General features: G+C 47.0%; 1 protein-coding gene across 1 annotated transcript in view; it reads right to left on the bottom strand.

Annotated features, from left to right (window-relative positions):
• Positions 1-19,370: 19,370 nt before the first annotated feature.
• POLR3A (RNA polymerase III subunit A) overlaps positions 19,371-20,903 on the bottom strand; it is a 48,592-nt gene continuing 47,059 nt past the window's right edge. Inside the window, exon 31 of the mRNA XM_004426899.3 lies at positions 19,371-20,181. Within this exon, the coding sequence (XP_004426956.1) occupies positions 20,033-20,181 (149 nt within the window). The 3' untranslated portion in view covers positions 19,371-20,032. The remainder of the gene's footprint in view (positions 20,182-20,903) is intronic.

The raw sequence follows: 20,903 nt of genomic DNA, 5'->3' as shown, positions 1-20,903 counted from the left end.
CCTTCTACTTTCCATCTGTATGAATTTGATTATTCTAGTTATATCATATGAATGGGATCATACTCTATTCGTATTTCTGGGTATATGCCCAGAAGTAGAATTGCTGGATCATATGGGAATTCTATGTGTAATAGTTTGAGGAACCTCCATGCTGTTTTCCACAGTGGCTGCACCATTTTACATTCCCACCAACAGTGCACAATGGTTCCCATGTCTCCACATCCTTGACAACATGTTATTTTCTGGTTTTTTGTCTGTTTCTTTTTTGTAGTAGCCATCCTAATGGATGTGAGGTGGTTACCTTTTGAAAAATTCCTGCTAAATGAGCACAGACCCTGGCATATCAGAGTGTTTATGGAGTGAATGAACGAATGAATTCGACCATGGATGAATGAGTTAGTTTTGTTTCCCAGGATTTGTTCAATGAAGAAATAGTCTCCAGTGGGCCAGTGTCTTATCCTGGGTCAGGAGCCTGAATTTGAGTTGTTTGACTGCTAGACCGCACACTCTCTGCAGAACAGTAGCTTTCCTCTGAGCGCCAAGGGGCCTGCCTACCAGGCCCCAAGGGCCCATCCTCAGTCCTCCTGGTGAACAGCTTCTGGGGGTGGGGTGGGGCAGCCCCTCTCTAGAATCACTTCTCCAACCTGGCTCCACTCTGCTCAAGTCAAACAAGTCCAGGAGAAAGAAACCCTTGGCATGCAAAAGCCAAGGACCCTCAAGCCCCGCCCCCCCAGCCCACCCGGGATGCTCTGGGGGCAGAGGGGGGTCAGGAGCCCCGCCAGCTCTCCCCTCCTCCCCGGTGCTCACTGGGGCAGAGCGAGTCACATTTCAGCAACACTCCCAGTCCCACTTGAAAGGCGAAGCAGGCGGCTGCCACTGCCGCGTGAGAACTCCTCCGGATGCCGGCAGGCTTATACTGGGCTGACTCACTTCCTCACCTTAATTCTCCCCTAATGCCTTCCCTTTCTCTGCAGCTTTACTCCGGGCTCTGCTGTCTGAGTGTGGAATGTCTGGTGAAGCTGCGCAGGTGGGTCGAGGAGCTGTCTGCCTAGATGTTACAAACACGACCATGACTGGGGATAGAGGATGTGCCGGGGGGCGGGGGGGGGGGTAGTGGGGGGCTCAAGTAAAGCCAGGTTTGTCTGCTGGCTCTGAAGCACATCCTAATCCCCTCAGCCAGTTTGATCTCTGCAAGCCTGCGCACAAGTCATCACTTCTGGGCTGGAGTCTTGAGGGGCGGAGCAGGGGCTGGCGGAGGATGGAGCAGAGGATGGAGAGGAGCAGAGGAAAGGGTGGGGAACCTTGACTGCTTTGGGTTCCAGGGACTTCCAGCCCGTGCTACCTTCCCTGGAGAACAGAGTTGCATCCTGGAAGGTCAAGTTCAAAGGTTATGTGATGTGTGGGCCAGCCCCGTGGCTTAGCTGTTAAGTGCCCGCGCTCCGCTGCTGGTGGCCCGGGTTCGGATCCCGGGCGCGCACGGATGCACCGCCTGTCCGGCCATGCTGAGGCTGCGTCCCACATACAGCAACTAGAAGGATGTGCAACTATGACATGCAACTATCTACTGGGGCTTTGGGGGAAAAATAAATAAATAATAATAAAAAAAGGTTATGTGATGTGTGCCAGTTTCTTGGATGAGTCCAAGGAGGTCTCTCTATCAGCCTGAGTCTGCCTATTTCTGGAAGTTGCACAGTTCCTCACCTGTACCAACTCTTTCTTTCCCTGTCTACAACTAAACTTTTCTTTTAGGATCCTGGATTTTTGGTCTGTTATCTCCTTAGCATTGCTTCCTAGGTCTGCCTGCTTCAGCTTTTACATTCTAAGATAGAAATCAAGGCAAAGTTTTAATTTTTATAAAAGTTATGCATTCACATAGCTCAAAGAGTCAAATGGTGGTGCAAGACTTATTATGAAAAAGAGCCATCTCCCTCTCCCTCATCGGAGAAGTCCCCCTTCAATTTTTATGCCTTGTTCTTTTGGCATGTACCACAGTTCCCTAAGTTACATTGTTTTGTTACGACTTCATGATTTTTCAGTTTTAGGCACTATATATTGTCTTTCCCACTCCAACAACTCACTCACCCTTCCAAGCCCCCATCGTCCCAATACAATAATTTGGTTAGAGCAATGTTGGTGTTTACATCATTGCCACTAGAAAAGCACTATTCCCATGTGTTTATACTATAAGCCATGGGATGGACTATGATTACTTCTCTTTTCGTGTACAAGTTTTTATTTTCCTTGGCGTTAATAATTATCCCCGCTCCCCATGCACTTCATTTTCTTGGTACTCACTACCAAACTCTTCCAGCTGTTGAAATCTCCCCTCGATACGTTCAGATGATATTCTACCAATTTAATTTTCTTGCAGATATCTCTCCTGAAGCTTGCTGACCAAATTCCGTTTAGGCTGGTTGCATTGTTTCCATCCTGAAATCTTCCTTCACCAATATCCTGGGGGACTCTCTACACCTCTCTCCTGTGTTAGACTCCTGTTCCTTGTTGTCTTTTTCTTGGTTTACTACCTTATTTTGGTGAAACATATCCTCCAGCAGCCTCCTGAGTACATGAAAAATTTTTTTTATCTTAAATGACTGAAAATATCTTTTTCTACTTTCAAACTTGATTGATAGTTTGGTTGGGTATAAAATTTTAGGTTGGGGATTATTTTCCTTCAGAATGGTGAAAGCGGTGGTAAGCGTCTTCTAACTTCCAGTGCTTCTCTGAAGATGTTCAAGCCATTCTAATTCTTGACCTGTTCCTTCTTCCTTTGGAAACTTGTGGAACCTTCTCTTGTCCTCAGTGTTCTGAATTATAATGGTTTGTCTTGATATGGGTCTATTTTCTTCCTTTGTGTCAGGCACTCAATAGGCTCTTTTAATCTGGAAGTGCATGTCCTTCAGTTTTGGAAAAATTTCTTCAAATATTTCTTTGATCATTTCCTCCACTCCATTTTCTCTGTTTTTTGGTTTTTGTTTTTTCTGAAACTCCTATTATTTTGCAGGTGGGCCTCTTGGATTAGTCCTCTAATTTTCTTATCTATTTCTCTCTGGTTTTTCATGTCTGTGTTCTTGCACAACTTTCTGAAAGATTTCCTCAACTTTATCTTCTAATACTTCTGTTGAGTTTTTTATTTTTGATATTTTTAAGAGCTCCTTTTTGCCCTTTGAATGTTCTCTGTTTTTTTTTTTTGGGTAAGATTGGTCCTGAGCTAACATCTGTTGCCAATCTTTCCCTTTGTTTTTTTTCTTTTTTCTCCCCAAAGCCCCCAGTACACAGTTGTATATCCTAGTTGTAGGTCCTTCTAGTTCTTCTATGTGGGACGCCACCTCAGCATGGCTTGATGAGCAGTGAGTAGGTCTGCACCCAGGATCCAAACTGGCGAACCTCAGGCCACCAAAGCAGAGCATGCAAACTTAACTGCTGCACCACCAGGCCAGCCCCCGAATATTCTCTTTTTATTTATTTATTTATTTATTCATTTGTGAGGAAGACCAGCCCTGAGCTAACATCCAATGCCAATCCTCCTCTTTTTTGCTGAGGACGACTGGCTCTGGGCTAACATCCATGCCCATCTTCCTCCACTTTATATGGGACACCGCCACAGCATAGCTTGCCAAGCGGTGCGTCAGTGTACGCCCAGGATCCAAACTGGCGAACCCCGGGCTACCGCAGTGGAGGGCGCGCACTTAACCGCTTGCGCCACCCGGCCGGCCCCCTCTCTTTTTAAAAAACAATGTTGTTTTCTTGCTTCAGGTTTGTATGTACATGTACTTAATGTTTATATAACATATGTCCATATGTGTATTATATGTACATTTAATAGTATTGTGTTCTTGTTTTATCAATGCATTATATTTTTAAAATCTAAGGATATTAATGATAAATTATTTATTTTGTTTAAACAATTTTTCTTCTCTCTGCGTGAGCCATTTCCTCCAAGTTTTTTTCATCAGTTTCTGCTTTTTATGTTAGAAGCTTTTGTCAGATGTCTGATGATGTTGGTTTTCTGAAGGGGGGCACTAAAAAGCTGATGGGGAACTCTGAGCATATGGCAGAGATTTTTGACTATGAGCTTCACTGCAGAGTGATCTGGCTGAGCCATTTCATTGGTGAACCCCTGAATCAGCATCCTTAGGTCTTTTTTCTTGGGCTAGTCAGATTCCCCAAAGTAGACTCTTCCATGGATCACCTGGAGTTGTGGTGTCCTGGGCACTGAATGAATGAAGTAGACTGGGGCTCCACACTATGTCTGCAAATGTTTGCTTAATTCCATACTTTAAGTACACAGCCCCGTTACTAGCTTCACCCACTATCCCCTGATCTATAGACCCTCCAGTTTACTTTCTCCTGAGAATAAACTTTTAGTCTTCCATTAATTGTCTGGATGGTAGAACATGATAGGGCATTTGGGGTGCCTAATATCTTCTTAAATTTTCAAACTGTTCTCTTTTTCTTAGCCCCACCTTCAGCCCTAATTCTGGTGACATTGATTTCTGAGCTTTTTGGAGATTCCATGAAGTAAATCTACTTGCTTTTAGCTTCTCCTTGTGCCACCTGAGGATTCAGCTGTCTTGAATCTGCTATATTAGTTGCCACTCATTCATTTGTTTTCCAGCTTCCAAAATTGTATATTGTTGTTGTTGTTATTATTATTGTTGTTCCGTTGTCGTCTCCATCCCCATTCCTAAGGCATGGCCCTTTCTGCATGGCTATGGACTTTCTGGGCCTCATCTGAAAGCGTCAGGTCTTCTCCAAGGTCTCTCCACTCTGGCTGGAGCTGAACTCCACCTCTCCCAGCAGTGAGCAGCCTCTGACACCTCGACTCAGCTGTCTAACTGCAGAGGCTGCTCTCTGCTCTGTTCCCAGAGTCTTGCCCTGTACAGGCGGTGGTTCAGGAGTCAGCCAAGCCTCAAGGGGAAGTCTTTTTTTTTTTTTTTTTGTCAGGAAGATTAGCCCTGAGCTAACATCCGATGCCAATCCTCCTCTTTTTCCTGAGGAAGACCGGCCCTGGGCTAACATCTGTGCCCATCTTCCTCTACTTTATATGGGACACCGCCACAGCACAGTCTGACGAGCGGTGCGTCGGTGCACGCCCGGGATCCAAACCTGCGAACCCCGGGCTGCCGCAGCAGAGCACGCACACTTAACCGCTACACCACTGGCTGGCCCTGCAAGAGGAATTCTTAAATAATCAACTTTACTGATTTAAAATAAAATATATTGGGGCCAGCCCAGTGGCATAGTGGTTAAGTTTGCATGCTTTGCTTCAGTGGCCTGGGGGTCACAGATTCAGATCCCGGGCGCGGACCTATGCACTGCTCGTCAAGCCATGCTGTGGTGGCATCCCATATACAAAATAGAGGAAGATGGGCGCAGATGTTAGCTAAGGGCTGCTCTTCCTCACCAAAAAAACCCCAAAAAACAAAAAACAATATATTGATTTACTTACAATGCAATTCACTGATTTTAAGAGTACAATTCAATGACTTTTGACAAATGTAAACAAGTGTGTAACCATCACCACAACCAAAATATAGAACATTTCCACTCCCTCAAAAAGCTTCCTTGTGCCCTCAAGGGGGATTTTCATGTAGATTTTTTGGCTCCTTCTCTGCATCTTGCCCCCTGCCCCCAATCCCAGCGGCCTCGGCAGCCGTGCACTCCAATCTGTTCTCCACACCCAGTGAAACTGCCCTTCTCTCCTTGTACACTATTTTCCTTAGTTTAGAGAACGTCTTCAGGGGGAATGCTGAGGTAAACTTTCTCTTAATGATCACAGCCCCGCACTAGTAGGTGTCCCATGTATGCAGAGAGTTATTTAATATGTTTTGTTCAGCTTCTATCGTTGCTCACACAAGGGTCAGGGAAGAATAAATGTGATACCAGCTACACCATCATAGCTGGAACCAGAAATCTTAACATATCTTTTTAAATACACATTTTATACATTCTCTTTATATGCTGGCTAAAACACAGAAAAAGCAGAAAACACCTTGCCAAAGTCTTTTCCTTATGACCATCAGGTGGAGAGCCCTTGTTTGGAGTCTTCCTGGGATCTTGAAGACCATCCAAAGATCCTGATAAAATGGATCTAGAGTCAGAAGGTGGGGGTTGTATGTGCTATCTGCTCACTGGAGGCCTCTGGCCACTCCTGGGGAGGGAAGTGTTGTGATTGTCAAATCAACCCCTTGGCAAGCCTGGTGACTTTAGAGTCAGATGGAGCTGGGTTTGCTTTCTGGTTCTGACATTTCTTGTGTTCTCTGGGAAAATGACAGAACCACTGTGGTCCTTGGGAGAGGAGAGTAATAACAACCTCAGAAGATCATTATAAGAGTTAATGATGTACCATTTTATGTGTTCAGCAGGGTGCTTGCTACACAGAAAACCTGATAAATGGTGGCCATTGATTGTTCTTTTTATGGACATGAAGATGCTTTGTACCCATTAAGTACTTCAAAAACTTAGTGGGCATCATCTTTTGGACAGCTCAGCATCTAAATCCCCTCTTCCTCCATTGAGTGAAGGCCTTCCCTTGCTGCCCATTCCCCAGGACAGGAAGGACAGACCTTCACTATCCCTGTCCCCTCGTCCCTGGTGGCCCACTGGATGCTCCTGAAAAGGGAGAAGGGAGAATCTGATGTTGGCAGTGGGGCTAAGGCAGTACCAGGCCCACTGGCTCAGTGCCCCAGGTCCTGACCAGACCACACCTGGGGTGTGACTCAGCTGATTCTCTGCTGCCATTTGCCCTTGGGTTTTGCCCATTTTCTCATGGGTTTCCAGCCTTTGTGATGATTCTGTGAGCTGCCTGTTTCCAAAAACAAAACAAAACAAAACTCGTCTGCGTCATTGGCCGGATTTGGTTTCTGTTTTTTGTTACTAGGAACTCTGATTAATACACCTGATGCCAAAGACAAAGCCAGTTATCAAAAACAGGGGAATGATGTTTGGAACACCAGTGGGACTAGGAAACAAAGGAGCACACTTGCTCTCCTGGTTGGTCTTGTAGTGTTAATAACAGGCCACTAGCAAACATGAAAACAAATAGTCAATGAAAACTTGAACCTCAGGGGAAAACGAAGAAGCATGAATTAAAATATAGAGATAGCATTTTCTGCTGTCACATTAGCAAATCTGTATATATACACGTGTGTGTGTGTGTATAATTAGATTATACTAGCTGGTGTGGGCAGGGGACCGGAGTGTCCCACCCACGTCATAGAGTGCTCAGCCTGGCTGGTCCCAAGGGAGTCCAAACAAGTGTCATGATCTCACTAGTGGAGAAACGCTTTAAAGGTCACTTCCCATTGCCTTGAGCAGTTTTGCTACAGGACAAGAAGGGGAACAGTAATGTCCATGGATTTTTTGGAAAGTATGACTTGGCTGTGCCTTTTTAAAAAAAAATTGTGGTAAAATACAAATAAAATTTACCATATTAACCATTTTTAAGTGTATAGTTCAGTAGCATTCAGTACATTCACATTTTTGTGCAACCCATCTCCAGAACTCTTTTCATCTTGCAAAACTGAAACTCTGTATCCATAGAACAATAACTCCCATTCTCCCCTCCCCTCAACCCCTGACAACCACCATGCTGCTTTCTGTCTAAGAATTTGACTACTCTAGATACCTCACATAAGTAGAAATCATACAGTATTTGTCCTTCTGTGACTGGCTTATTTCACTTAACATAATGTCCTCAGTGTTCATCCATGTTGTAACATGTGTCAGAATTTCCTTCCTTTTTTAGACTGAATAATATTCCATTGCACGTATATACCACATTTTGTTTATCCATTCTTCCGCCAGTGGACACTTGGATTGCTTCTACCTTTTGGCAGTTGTGAATAAAGCTGCCGTGGACATGGGTGTGTAAATATCTGTTCATTTGTAGCCTGGTGTCAGCTCAGGTCATCTTCAAGACTTAAATAAAATTGACAAAGTACACCTACAACCCCCCCCCCAAAAAAAACCCCAAAAAAGAATGGAAGCCTTCCTTGACGTTGTCACAGTATCTAGGAGCCCCCTTCTGCCTTCTGGAGACCACAATGACACTGTTTATGGAGTGCAAGGTGCTCTAATAGGTACTCCACAACTCCTACCTCTTTTAGTCCTGATGGCAGTCCCATGAGGTGGGTGAGGGCCACTGCTGGCCCATTGGCCTTTTCATAAATTAGGAATAGATGCTCCTTCTTCCTGGCAGATCCACGCTTGGAAAGCAGAGCGGGGGCTGGATTGGAGTCCCCACTCGGGACCTCGGCATGGCCCCCTTGTGTAAGCCGTGATCAGTTATGTATACAACACAGTTGTGTGTGAGGGCCCTGGGGCAGGCACAGCTGGTAACTGGGTTGATGCATGAGGAAAGCGAAGCATGTTAGCAAAGGAGTTTGCCTGAGGTCATAGAGGGCGAAGGCAAGCTTAGACAAGAATGAGGCCTGCCTTAAAATGTAGACCTTATTTTTATTTAGGTATGGTGAAGCCACAGATCAGGAGACAATTGTCATTGAAAAGATAGTATGTGTACAGCAGGGTGACGATAGTTAATAACACTGTATTGCGTATTTGAAAGTTGCTAAGAGAGTAGATCATGCAAGTCCTCATCAAAAGAAAAAAATTTTTTTTGTAATGATGTATGGTGATGATTGTTAACTAGACTTATTGTGGTGATCATTTTGCATATATACAAATATCGAATCATTACATTGTACACCTGAAACTAATATAACATTATATGTCAATTACACCTCAATAAGAAAAAGAAAAGAAACAAAAGATAGTATGTTATTCACAGTTTCCAAGAGGAGGGGGCATGCCATGCAGGGCCACACTGGGAAGCACCAGGGTCAATTAGCACGCAGAGAGGGAGGGCGAAACACTGGCGAGAGCCTTTATTGTGGTTTCTGCAGGAAGGACAGGTGAGGCAGGGTCAGCAGGTATAGGATTGGCTAGTTTGAATAATTTCAGTGAGCTCGGGGGTGTAGGGGCTGTAGCTAGTCATCTGGTGCCTGGGGTTCTGGGGTGATTAGGGCAGGGGAATAGTGGCCCAGAGTGTGAGGGCCCTGTAAGGGCCTGATAAAGAAGGTAATGGGTTATGGGCTCCTAATGTGTTGATTAGCATATGAAAGGTGCACGCACGGGAGAGTCCTTATTATCTCTAGGAATTGGCTAGTCCTGGGACGGGCAGTCTCTCAAGGCCAGCAAGGCCCCAGGATGTCACAGCAACAGAATAAAAAGACATGCTTCCTACAAGGCCAACACCCAGGTTCTTAATCACTTTGCCGTCCTGTCATAATTCTTTCTCTGGTCAATGGCTTTCAAGCTTTTACGTTTCTTTTGGCAGTGGGCTCCTTTCTTCAAATGAAATCTTGAGGCAGCCCAGTTTGTTAAAGAATGCTGCTCTGGCTGTGGGGGTGGGGAGGAGCGCATGACATGAAGCCCCCAGCGGTCAGCACCCAAACATTTCATAAGGAGCCTTAGAGGCCCTGCTGGCCCCACTTAAAAGAGAGCAGAAGGTGGGCAAGGAGGCTGTCCAGGAGGCAGAACTAACCCTAGAGCAGCCACTCAGTGGTTCTGTGACCTTGGGTTCATCCTTTCTCTCTCACTCTGTTTTCTAAACAGCTTTATTGAGATATCATTCACATACCATACAATTTGCCCATTTAAAGTATACAATTCAGTGGCTTTTAGAATATTTAGATTTGTGCCTCTATCACCACCATCCATTTTAGAACATTTTCATCACCCCAAAAAGAAACCTCATACCCATTAGCAGTCACCACTCAATCTTCCCATTCCCTCAGCCCTAGGCAACCACTAATCTACTTTCTGTCTTTATATATTTCCCTATTCTGGACATTTCATATAAATGGAATCATTTAATATGTGGTCCTGTGTGGTCCTTTGTGAGTGGCTTCTTTCACTTAGCGTAATGTTTTCGATGATCATCCACATTATAGCTTGTGTCAGTACTTCATTCCTTTTTATGGCTGAATAGTATTCCATTGTATGGATGTACCACATTTTGTTTGTCCATTCATCCACTGATGGATATTTAGGTTGTTTCCACTTTTTGGCTATTATAGATAATGCTGCTATGAACATTCATGTACAAGTTTTTGTGTTAACAGATGTTTTGAATTCTCTTGGGGATATGCTTAGGAGTGGAATTGCTGGGTCTTATGGTAAATCCTGTTTAACCTTTTGAGCAACTGCCAGATTGTTTTCCAAAGCAGCTTGTTATGGACTGAATGTTTGTGTCCCCTCCCCTAAATTCATATGTTGAAGCCCTAACTCCCAATGTGATGGTATTAGGAGCTGGGGCCTTTGGGAGGCAATTAGGTTTAGATGCGGTCATGAGGGTGGAGCTCCCATGATGGAATTTGTGCCCTTATAAGAGGAGGAAGAGACACCAGAGCTTCCTCTCTTCACCATGTGAGGATACAGCCAGAAGATGGCTGTCTGCAAATCAGCAAGAGGGCCCTTGTGAAGAACTGAAGATGCCCGCACCTTGATCTTGGACTTCCCAGTGTCCAGAACTGTTAGAGATAAGTGTCTGTTATTTAAGCCACCCAGTCTATGGGATTTTGTTGCAGCAGCCCAAGCTAAGACAGAGCTGAATCCTTTTATAGCTGTATATGGAGGTTCCAATTTCCCACCAGCAGTATATGAAAGTTTCAATTCCTCAGCCTCTCTGCAAATACTCGTTATTGTCTTTTTGATTACAGCCGTCCCAACCAGTGTGTGGAGGTATCTCACGATTTTGGTTTGCATTTCCCTAGTGGCTCACCTTCTCTCTCTTGGGCCACACCCTCCTTCTCTGCTCAGACAGAATCTAGAGGTTCTTCAAGGGTCCCTCTAGCTTGACATTCTGAGTTATTTAAATGTTTCCTTTAGAACCCTGCAGATCCACCGCTGTGGATGGGGATTAGGGAGTGGGGTGAGGGCGAGGAAAATGAAGAGAAGAGGTGTGATAACAGCCCTCAGAAATCCTTCTAAAGAGCCATAGTCACAGGATGTCAGAGCTGGCGGGACTTTTGCCTTCATCCGGTCCAAACTGCCAAACTATTTTACAGGTGAGGAAACTGAGGTCCAGAGGGGTGACGGTTACCTCAAGGTGCTCAGCATGTCAGCGGCAGATCAGAGAACCCAGATTTGCTTAGGGCTCTAGAGAGCCCTGGGTCTGATCCCTAGGATCTGTGTGACTGTGGGCCACTTTCTGAGCGCAGTTTCCCCGTCTCTGTAATGAGGATAATCCCTACCTATGGGATTGTTTTGTGGATATAAAATATTTAACATAGTAAATGCTCTGTAAATAACTTCTTTAATTTTAATTTTGGAATATTTATTATTTACATACCTACGATAAAAGAAATTCGAACAGTATACAAAGGAGCATCTTGTGTTAACAGATGTCTTGAAAAATAAGTCTCTCTCCTCCATCCCCTTCTCGGGGCCCCCACTGTTACCCGCTTCCTGTCCTTCCCTTCAGATACATTCTGTGCATACAACAGGAGTTATTTATCACAAGGGACCCTAGAGTTGGTGGAGATCATTAACTTGCCTGCCTTTCTAAGCTGCTCTTTCCCACTCTGCCCCTCACCCCCTTCTCCTGCCAGCACACAGAACCGTGGGGCTCCCTTATTTGTCCAGCTCCCCCTTCCCAAGCCCCATCCACCTGGTAATGATTTCCTAGAGAGTCTCCCAGGGGTCTCCATGGGGACGTTTCCTGCTCCAATCTCCATGGCAACTCTTCAGGTTGCCATGGCAACACTTCAGTGATTATTTGGAGACCCTTAAATAAATCACCCATGGTGGTATATGCTAAGCGTTTGGCTCTGGCTCTTATGTTTGGGGCCAGGGTTGGGGCCCAGGCCTGCAGGCAGAAGTGGGAGGAGGCGGGGAGGTGGTGGTCAGGGCCCGTCACCCCTTGTTCTAGCACTGCGAGGGGCCCTCTCTGGGCAGAGGTGGAATGGAGCTTTTGGGAAGTGGTGCGTGGACAAGCAGCGGGCAGGCTTGTGCAGTCTTTTTTTTTTTTTTTTTTTAATATTTACTTATTTTGTGTGTGTGTGTGTGTGTGTGTGTGTGTGTGTGTGTGAGAGGAAGATCAGCCCTGAGCTAACATCTGCCAATCCTCCTCTTTTTGCTGAGGAAGACTGGCCCTGAGCTAACATCCGTGCCCATCTTCCTCCACTTTATATGGGACGCCGCCACAGCATGGCCTGATATTGGTGCGTCGCTGCGTGCCCCGGATCCGAACCCTGGTCGCCAGCAGCGGAATGCGTGCACTTAACCGCTACGCCATGGGGCCAGCCTCCAGGAGGACACTCTTAATGGGACTATGGGCTCAAGACGAGGGACAGCTGCGAGGAAGCTGGAAAGTGACTGAGCAGGGATTAAAATTCAGGCCTGCTTGGCTCCAAGGCCCTCACTCTTTGACGCTCAAGGCTAAGGGGGAACTTAAGATTGAATCCACTCCTTCATTCACTTGAGCAATATTTTAAAGTGCCTACTACGTGCCAGGCACTGTGTTAAGCACTGAGGATACAGCAGCAAATAAAACAAACAAAAATACTGTCCTCATGGAGCCTACATTCTACTGGGGGATACAATCAGCACAATAATTAAAACACATAGGCTAGCTGGTGGTTTAACTGTTACGGAAGGGGGCTAGGCAATGCCAGAAGTTGTGGCATACGCTGCGAACAAGGGCTCGGGTCCCTGGGCACAGTCATGGCACTCAGCTCTGGGGACAATTCCCAGAAGGAAGGAGGGTGAGGAGTGAGAGGAACTGGTGAAGACGGGAGACTCTCAGCAGTGGCTTCTTCCACGTGTTCTCGCAGCACAGCTAAGCAATTTACAGTCTTCCAGCTTCCTGGATGCTTCACAAGATGCACTGAAGCAGACAGATATGGCTGGGTTTAACCTCTATTTTACACACTGGGAAACTGGGACCAAAAGCAGGGAGGCAGCACACCTAACACAAGGCTGCTAATGGTGGGCAGAGTGATGACTGGTCTTGGATATCTTAGCCCAGGACCATTTCTGCTGGACCAGTGGATTTACCGGGAACTCTGCAAATTCATACCTACCTGAGCACTGTCTTACAGAAGGCTGAATAAATTGCTTGTCTTGAGCACCTGGAAGACTGTGCAGCCTACCTGGGGAGTCTGGTTTACTTTATTTCTAACATCAACGGCAGGTGGTTATGTGCTCCCCTGACTTGTATGTGATGAAGGAACTGGTCAGGCTGTCTTTTGGTGGTGGAGCAGACTGAAGGGTACAGGGGCATGAGTCTTCTAACCCTTGGCTTCCACTGGAGGCAATACTTCCTCCAGGAAATGAAGTTTGGAAGCAGAGGCCTAAGGCACACAGTGTACATAGAGTGTGTCCTCTGGGCCAAAACCTTCCTAAGGAGGCGGTGAGACTTGAGTCTTTTCACACTAGGCTCTCTCCGCCTTGGCTGAGTGTGGATCATCCACCTTCAAACAGGTTAGCAGACAACAGAAAGTGATTTATGGCCGGGTTAAGCCCCAAGAGGTGTTCACTGGAAGTTCCTTGGACAGTGAGCGGAGGAGCTGAGTGGCCAGCTCCAAGAGGCGCAGGAGGCTGTGGACACTCTTGGGGCCTGGGCTCAGCTCAGACACCCGTAGAGTTTCTGGAGAGGATGTGATTGGTCTCCTGCTGGTGGCTCTCACCCTGTGAAGGGGCCAAGCTCTCCCCTCCCCCAGGGGCTTCCTGCAAACTAAGTCCCTTGGCCTGGGACAACTTCCCCCTTGCTCTTGTCATCCTTCGGGTATCAGCTTCAGCGTCACCGCCTCACAGAGGCCTTCTCAGACCACCCAACTGAAGCAGGTCTCCTCACTCTTCTCTACTGCTGTGGTCATCTCCTCTGTGGCTCTTAGCACAGTTTGTACTCATCTGTTTGCTTACACCCTCTTCCACCAACCTGTGCTTTCCAATCTGAATACAACAGTCACTAGCCACACGTGGCTATTGGGCACTTGAAACTCGAGATGCACTGTTATGTGTAAAACGTACACTGGATTTCGAAAACTTAGTATGAAAAGAAGTGTAAAATACCTCATTCGTAATTTTTATATTGATTACATGTTGAAATGATATTTTGGATAGAGTTAAATAAAATATATTAAGTTCACCTTTTTTTTTTAATGTGGATACTTTTTATGTCAGAAAAGAAAATCTTAGCTATTTAAGGCTGTTAACTTAGATTTTTTGTCACCTTATCCTAATAACAATATCCTTCTCCCTGAATATCTGCTGCCTACTTGCTTTATGTTTATGTAACTGGAGGGGACCGCTCAGCTACCTTCAGAACACTCACGCACTTTCCAGAACAAAGTCTGCTCCAAGATGACTTGATTTCTTTACCATCAGATATTGATTAGAAAAGTGGGCAGTACCTTCAGAAGGTACAAAATTAGAGAGGTAAGGTACAACAGAACACAGAATGAATAATAAGCCCACTCTTACCTCTATCTTTCAGTCATCTAGTTCCTATCCCCAGAAGCAACCATTATTACCAGTTTCTTAATATGTTCTTTGCTGATGACTTTTAACTGGAAACCTCTCTTTTAAAGATGAAAAAAAAAAGCTAAGTTCCACCTTATGGGACACCCTATTATATAATAAACCTATATAAATAACTATATCAATATCCATACCTCTCTATAAAAAAATCTGAGTTATTTTGGTCTAACTACCTGCAACTCTTAAAATGCGATCACATTTATTTTAAGGCCCAAATTAAAATGTCCAAGCCCTCAGCCACACGACTGCCAAACGTCAGTCCCCTTCCCTGGCCTTCTTCCTCCCCTATGCCAAGTACTTCCCAGGATCTACTGTTTGCGCAGACAGTGGTGCGGGAGTTATATGACTAGAGGCCCAATCCCCAAGGCTGCAAAAGACAGCTCCATCTGGGTGAATTAAAAAGTGTCAGAGGATTGGTTTTTAGTTGTGAATTCACAGACCATGTTTTTTAGTAAAGATAGTAATAGTCACTATAATTGTAAACATACTTAATGAGTGTGTACCCTGCGCTAAGACCTTTATATGCACAATCAGGTTGAAGCCTCACAATGACTCTATGAGTTATGTACCACTAAATAGCATTCCTATCTTCTAAATGAGTGAGGCAAAGAGGTTGAGTCACTAGTTCAAGGTCATCAGATAGGGGAAATTGTGACTTGAATTCCGATAGTCTGATCAGAGAACCCAGGCTCTTAACCACAGGGTGACCCCGACCAGATCGTAAGCCCCACGCATACAGGCTCTTTCTGAGGGCCCAGCATACCACCTGGCATGGAGCAGAGGCTTAATTTATGGACTTAAAGTCCACTTATTAACACTGTGAGTATGCTGAGGGTGGGAGAGGATGGTAGCATCACGTTGCAGGGACTGCAGTCTTGTGTCCTCTGCTCAGGGAACAAACACCCTCTAGAATCCAAGCCCAAGGGAAGGAGGCCAAAAGAGGGGTGTGATGGGCCCTGTGGCGAAGAGTTAGAACCAGGGGGCTGTGCCAGCTTGGAGGGAATGTTCTCTTTGCCCCGGTGAGGCCTGATGTGCCAAGTCTGCCCACAGGAGCCAAGCCCTCGGTGCTGCAGCTTTGACCCCACGTTGTGCTGGATACATTTCTGCCAAGTTTGATCCAGAACCTCTTTGCTCTGCCCCCTTCTGCTGAAGAATCCTTTTTTTGTGTGTGTGTGAGGAAGATCAACCTTGAGCTAACATCCAATGCCAATCCTCCTCTTTTTTGCCGAGGAATATTGGCCCTAAACTAACATCCGTGCCCATCTTCTACTTTATATGGGACACCGCCACAGCATGGCTCGACAAGCAGTGTGTCAGTGCACACCCGGGATCCAAACCTGCGAACCCTGGGCCGCCGCAGCGGAGCACGCGCACTTAACCGCTTGCGCCACCAGGCCGGCCCCGTGAAGAATCCTTTTAAAATGCATTAATATCTAATTTACCTGTTTTGTTTACTGCTGTACTTCTAGGACCTAGACCGTGCCTCAGACAGTTGGCCCTTATTAGTCGAATGAGTGAGAGAACAGTTAAGCCAGGCACCTGATCTGGGCCGGGTGGCAATCCCAGGGCATGGGCTTAGGAGACACGGCATTGCCTTCCACTGGGCTTGAATCAGCTACATCACAGGGTGGGGTTGGGCACTCACTGTTGACCTCCAACACCCAAGAGGGGGGCTTGAGGCAGGGGACATGAATTATTTTAGGAGTCAGAGCCCACATGTATCCCAATCACCCTGTTTCACAACCCACAGGGATGAACGGCTACAGTTTTATGTATAGCAAGTTTCCTCTTTTGAGTTTTGGTAGAAAAATAGAGTTCTGCCAAGAGACATCAAAAATTCAAGAAAAATAATCATTATACAGTGTCAGGTTCAATCAGACATGAATTAATGTGAATACACAGGGGTAAACCCTGAAATAGAAACACAGCACGGTAATTTAACTCTGACAGACACTGCAAGACTCCAGAATGTCTCTCCCACTCCTGAAGTGCTGAACAAAGCAGGGGGCTGTACTGAGTCAAGAGCTATTTTAATCCCCTTGTAGAAAAGATGTGCAAAGGGCAAAGGACTGGGCAGATCACAGGCAGAAATATGTGTCTGTTAACAGATGAGACAGAATTTAAATGTGTTTTTCTTACTTCTTCCAAATAGGCCCAGAGTAAAATCCTAACCCTCTACTGAGCTCACTCTTGAGAGCATGTTGCTGTCTGGTCTTCAAGCTCCACGCTTGCAACAAGCCCAGTGCCAGGGCAGAGCAGATGACCACACTGGGGAGAATTTTAACGCACGCCCATGGAATGCACAGTGGGGAGCACAGAGCAGGGTTTACCAGCCCACGCTGCCCATGCCAGTGGTCCCAGGACACATGGCTTCTCACTGGGTGGTGCGCTCCTTCACATAACCCTCTGTTCCCAGACTGCCACATGCTGATCCAAACCCGACCCTGTGTCTGCACTCACTGCCATCACATCATGTCTCACTCTGACTCGTCAGCACCAGGGAGTCCTTGATCCAGCAGTCCTGGAGGCTCCTGGCAGTGCCATGTTTATTACTCACAGCAGCACACTGCTGCTATGATCTCTCCTCCCCCATTTCAAGTACGTGTCACACACAGAGGAAAGGGGGCCTGGTGTTCCCTCCTGCTATTCAAGTCCACCCTCCCCTGGTCCTCGCGTGTATTCCAGTAGTTCTGGATCAGATCAGGCCTGAGGCTTACTTCCTAGGCAAGTTTTCAGGAAGGCAGCTGTCGCTCTGTGGTTCTCTGCAGGTTGTGCGAGAGAAGCAGTGCCCGTGGTGAGGCCTCAAGTGGCGATCCTGAATAAGTGTGCTAACAGACTTAATCCTTTGTCCTGAATCAGGCTAGCTCAGTTCAAAGATTCAGGGGTGCTGAACATGAAGAAAAATGGCATTTTTTCACGTCACTGATACCGAAAGAGAAGTCTGTAGGTCAACCTCATGGGTGTAGGGAGGCCATAGGGCCAAACTATAAATTTTAATAGATTCTTAAACCCAAGCATTGGCTAAAAATAACTCCTCAGGTCAAGAATTCCTAAATTGGAATCACATCAGTATGGGAGAGAAAGCACTCTTTCTAACACAGACCCAAGGACCAATGGTTACACTAAGTACTTCAGCAGCATTAACTCAGAACTTGGGAAGTCAACTATGGAATGTATACAGAATGTAGTGTAATTCTATACAACACTATTAGAATTCTTTGAGCCTCCTCTACTTTTTCTTTTACCACATCCATCTCTTTAATCATCCAAACCATCTTGTCGCTCAACAGTAAACTCACGTCTCTTCGGTCTATGCTGTTGTTTCTTCCAGTGGCTTGAGACCATGAGATAAACTGCTGTGTCATTTCAGAAGCAGACCTTCTCAAGGGCAGAGAGCAGGGTCGAAGCCCCACTTTTCACTATCATCTCACTCCCAACTTAAGCAGCCTTGGTTTTCCAAGGCCTCCTGGGGGGAAGGCAGAGCCAGTACAATGCGACTTGGCTCTGGGCAGGGAAGGGAAGGACAGGCTCCAGAGAACTCTCTCCAGAGGGAGGGGAGCTGCAGCCATTGCCATTTCTTCTCCATGGCCCTGGGCCAATCCTGAGGAGCAAATCTGGTACAAAGAACATACTGTCTCCAGGAGCAAACCCTCTCTGCCCTCCAGAAGACAAGCTATGTACATTTCTTTCCTATGTTGCACAAAACCCCCTCACAAGCCTTGAAAACCCACCAGCAGTGGTGCAGTCACTGGCAGAAGCCCAAGCAGGTGACTAAATGTGGGTCTTCCTGGGGCCTGCCCCGTGGCAAAGCGGTTAAGTGCGCGCGCTCTGCTGCTGACGGCCAGGGTTCAGATTCCGGGCGCGCACCGATACACTGCTTGTCAGGCCATGCTGTGGCAGCGTCCCATATAAGAAGTGGAGGAAGATAGGCACAGATGTTAGCCCAGGGCCAGTCTTCCTCAGCAAAAAGAGGAGGATTGGCGTGAATGTTAGCTCAGGGCTGATCTTCCTTGCGGGGAAAAAAAAAAATGTGGGTCTTCCTGGGGGCGGCCCAGTGGTGTAGTGGTTAAGTTCATGTGCTCTGCTTTAGCGGCCTGGGGTTCGCAGGTTTGGATCCCGGGCGTGGACCTATGCACTGCTCAACAAGCCATGCTATGGCAGGCATCCCACGTATAAAGTAGAGGAAGATGGGCACGGATATTAGCTCAGAGCCAATATTCCTCAGCAAAAAGAGGAGGACTGGCAATAGATGTTAGGTCAGGGCTAATCTTCCTCACCAAAAAAGAAAAAAAAAAAAGTGGGTCTTCCTGGGATACCCTGCTCGTTCTTTCCTCACGCCCTGACATGTGCTTTCTATCGTCATAGGAGACAGACTCTGAGGAGCCTCTGTTGCCAAATGGGGCACATTCCCAGCTCCAGGTGACATCCCACCCCCGTGTGGGCCTCCTCCCTTTTGGTCTGGGTGGCCCTTTCACCTCTTAAAGCTGGCGCCTGCCTGAAGGAAGGAGGGCCTTCTCCCGCCACTGCCCCCAGGGCACTACTCAGGCCACCAGTTCTGCAGCTGCCCTGGGTGCTCTTTGGCTGTGGGGGCAGGGCACATACGCAGATACCTCAGGAGGGGTGTGGAAGCCACGCAGGCAGTACAGAGGGCCTGGACCAGCCTGAATCATCATCTCCATGTACACCAACGGTCCCCAGTTCAGCAGGCCCCAAACTCTGGCGAGGCTTCTATAGCCCATGAAGAGTGGGGCTGACTCCTGTCAGAAGACAGAATCCCTGCATGAGGGTCAGAGGAAGAAAAAAACAACAGGGTGGCCAGGGGCGTCTGTAAAAGATCTTTCAGAGCAGCCTGGGCCTCATGACAGTTTTAGCTCAGTTACAAATCCTAGACGGTCCCATTTGCCTAACAAGGTTTTCCAGTGACACTTCAATGCTGGCTTTCTTGGTTTCTATAGCTTCTTCGTTTCAATAGTAAATCCAAAATAACATCAAAAACTCCAGATTCTTCAAACTGAACAAATAAATAATATTTACATGAACATGTCACCCAGAGAGATTCCAACATGACTGAAGAACAGAAAAACTGGGAACATGCCCTGGGGCTTAGACCTGGCTCCCGGTCAGGGTGAGATATACCCCTGGGAGCTGATGGACGGACGAGTGAGGTGCGAATGAGCAATGATGCCTGGCTGGGGCCTCCATCATAAGTCCAGGGACGCAGAGTGGGCAGGAGGTGCTGAGCTATCCATAGATTAAACAGTTTTCAAACAAACACAGACAAACCTCAGTTCTCCCAACCAAGCAGTGTGGTGTGCTCAGGGTCACCAGGTGAGTTGCTCCCCGGGATGCTGGGGGCCTTCTATGACTGCTGGCACGGTGGGGACGTCAGGGCCTCCGTCCCAGGGAGCACAAAGTTCCAAAGTCTCAAGCCCCTTTCCAGACAGGACAAGGAGCCGAGGTCAGGAATGGCCCCCTTCTCCCTGGACTATGTGACAAGGGGGATGTGGAATTCGTTTGTGTCGAAGATCAGGGGCCTCCTGGGAGGGCTTGGGTCCCTGTCGGCCTTGTGGAGCAGCTTGAAGAGCCCAGTTCCAATGTTCATGGGGATCCCCATGATGATGCATTCAGATACCCCTGAAACCAACGAGAAGGGAGATTAGAGAGCGTCTCAACACTCAGGTGTTTTCAGGAGGGAAAGACTACTGACTTGGAGTCATAAACTAGAATTTGAGTCCCAGCTCCACTACACATCAACTGGTTGAGCCTGGGCTGGTCACTTTACTCCTCGTCTATGAGATGGAGACGGCTGTGAAGCACAGGCATGGCACGGTGCTTCTAGACAGTGGAGGGGATTCCTGCGCTTGGGGGAAAGGCAGTGCCCGCTCACAGCCCAGCTGCTGGCTGGAGACGGAGAGAGCTCAGCAGTTCTCCTCTCTGTCTCAGCCACAAGGAACTCTGTAGACCTGGCCTTTGAGAGCACTGAACTTAGACACAAGGATCTTGAATAATGCTAGGAAAGCCCAGGTTTGCCACCCAGCATTTCCTTAACTTAGGGCCTAGAAGAAAAGCAAACAACAGGACGATAGTGAGCAGAGGCCAATCGCCCTGGAAATAGCAGCAGAAACTTGTTCACTGTGCTCAAGGGTTGGGGTTGGGGCTGGGCCAGGCTTAACAGCACCCCAAGCCTTGGAGATTCACGGCCCCAAACAGAAACACTCAGAAGGCAGGACTCCCTGCAGAGTGAGTGACAGGAGTAGGGCGACGGTGCAGATTCTTTCTTCAAGCTCCGTTTCAGCTGTATAAGATCCAAATGTTGTGCTCTGCCTCAGGCTTCTGGTTCTACAACAAGTGCGTGC

Source organism: Ceratotherium simum, chromosome 6 (genome assembly GCF_057802395.1).
Source record: "Ceratotherium simum simum isolate JZ-2026a chromosome 6, ASM5780239v1, whole genome shotgun sequence".
NCBI lineage: Eukaryota > Metazoa > Chordata > Mammalia > Perissodactyla > Rhinocerotidae > Ceratotherium > Ceratotherium simum.
This window is presented reverse-complemented; position numbering and strand designations above follow the sequence as displayed.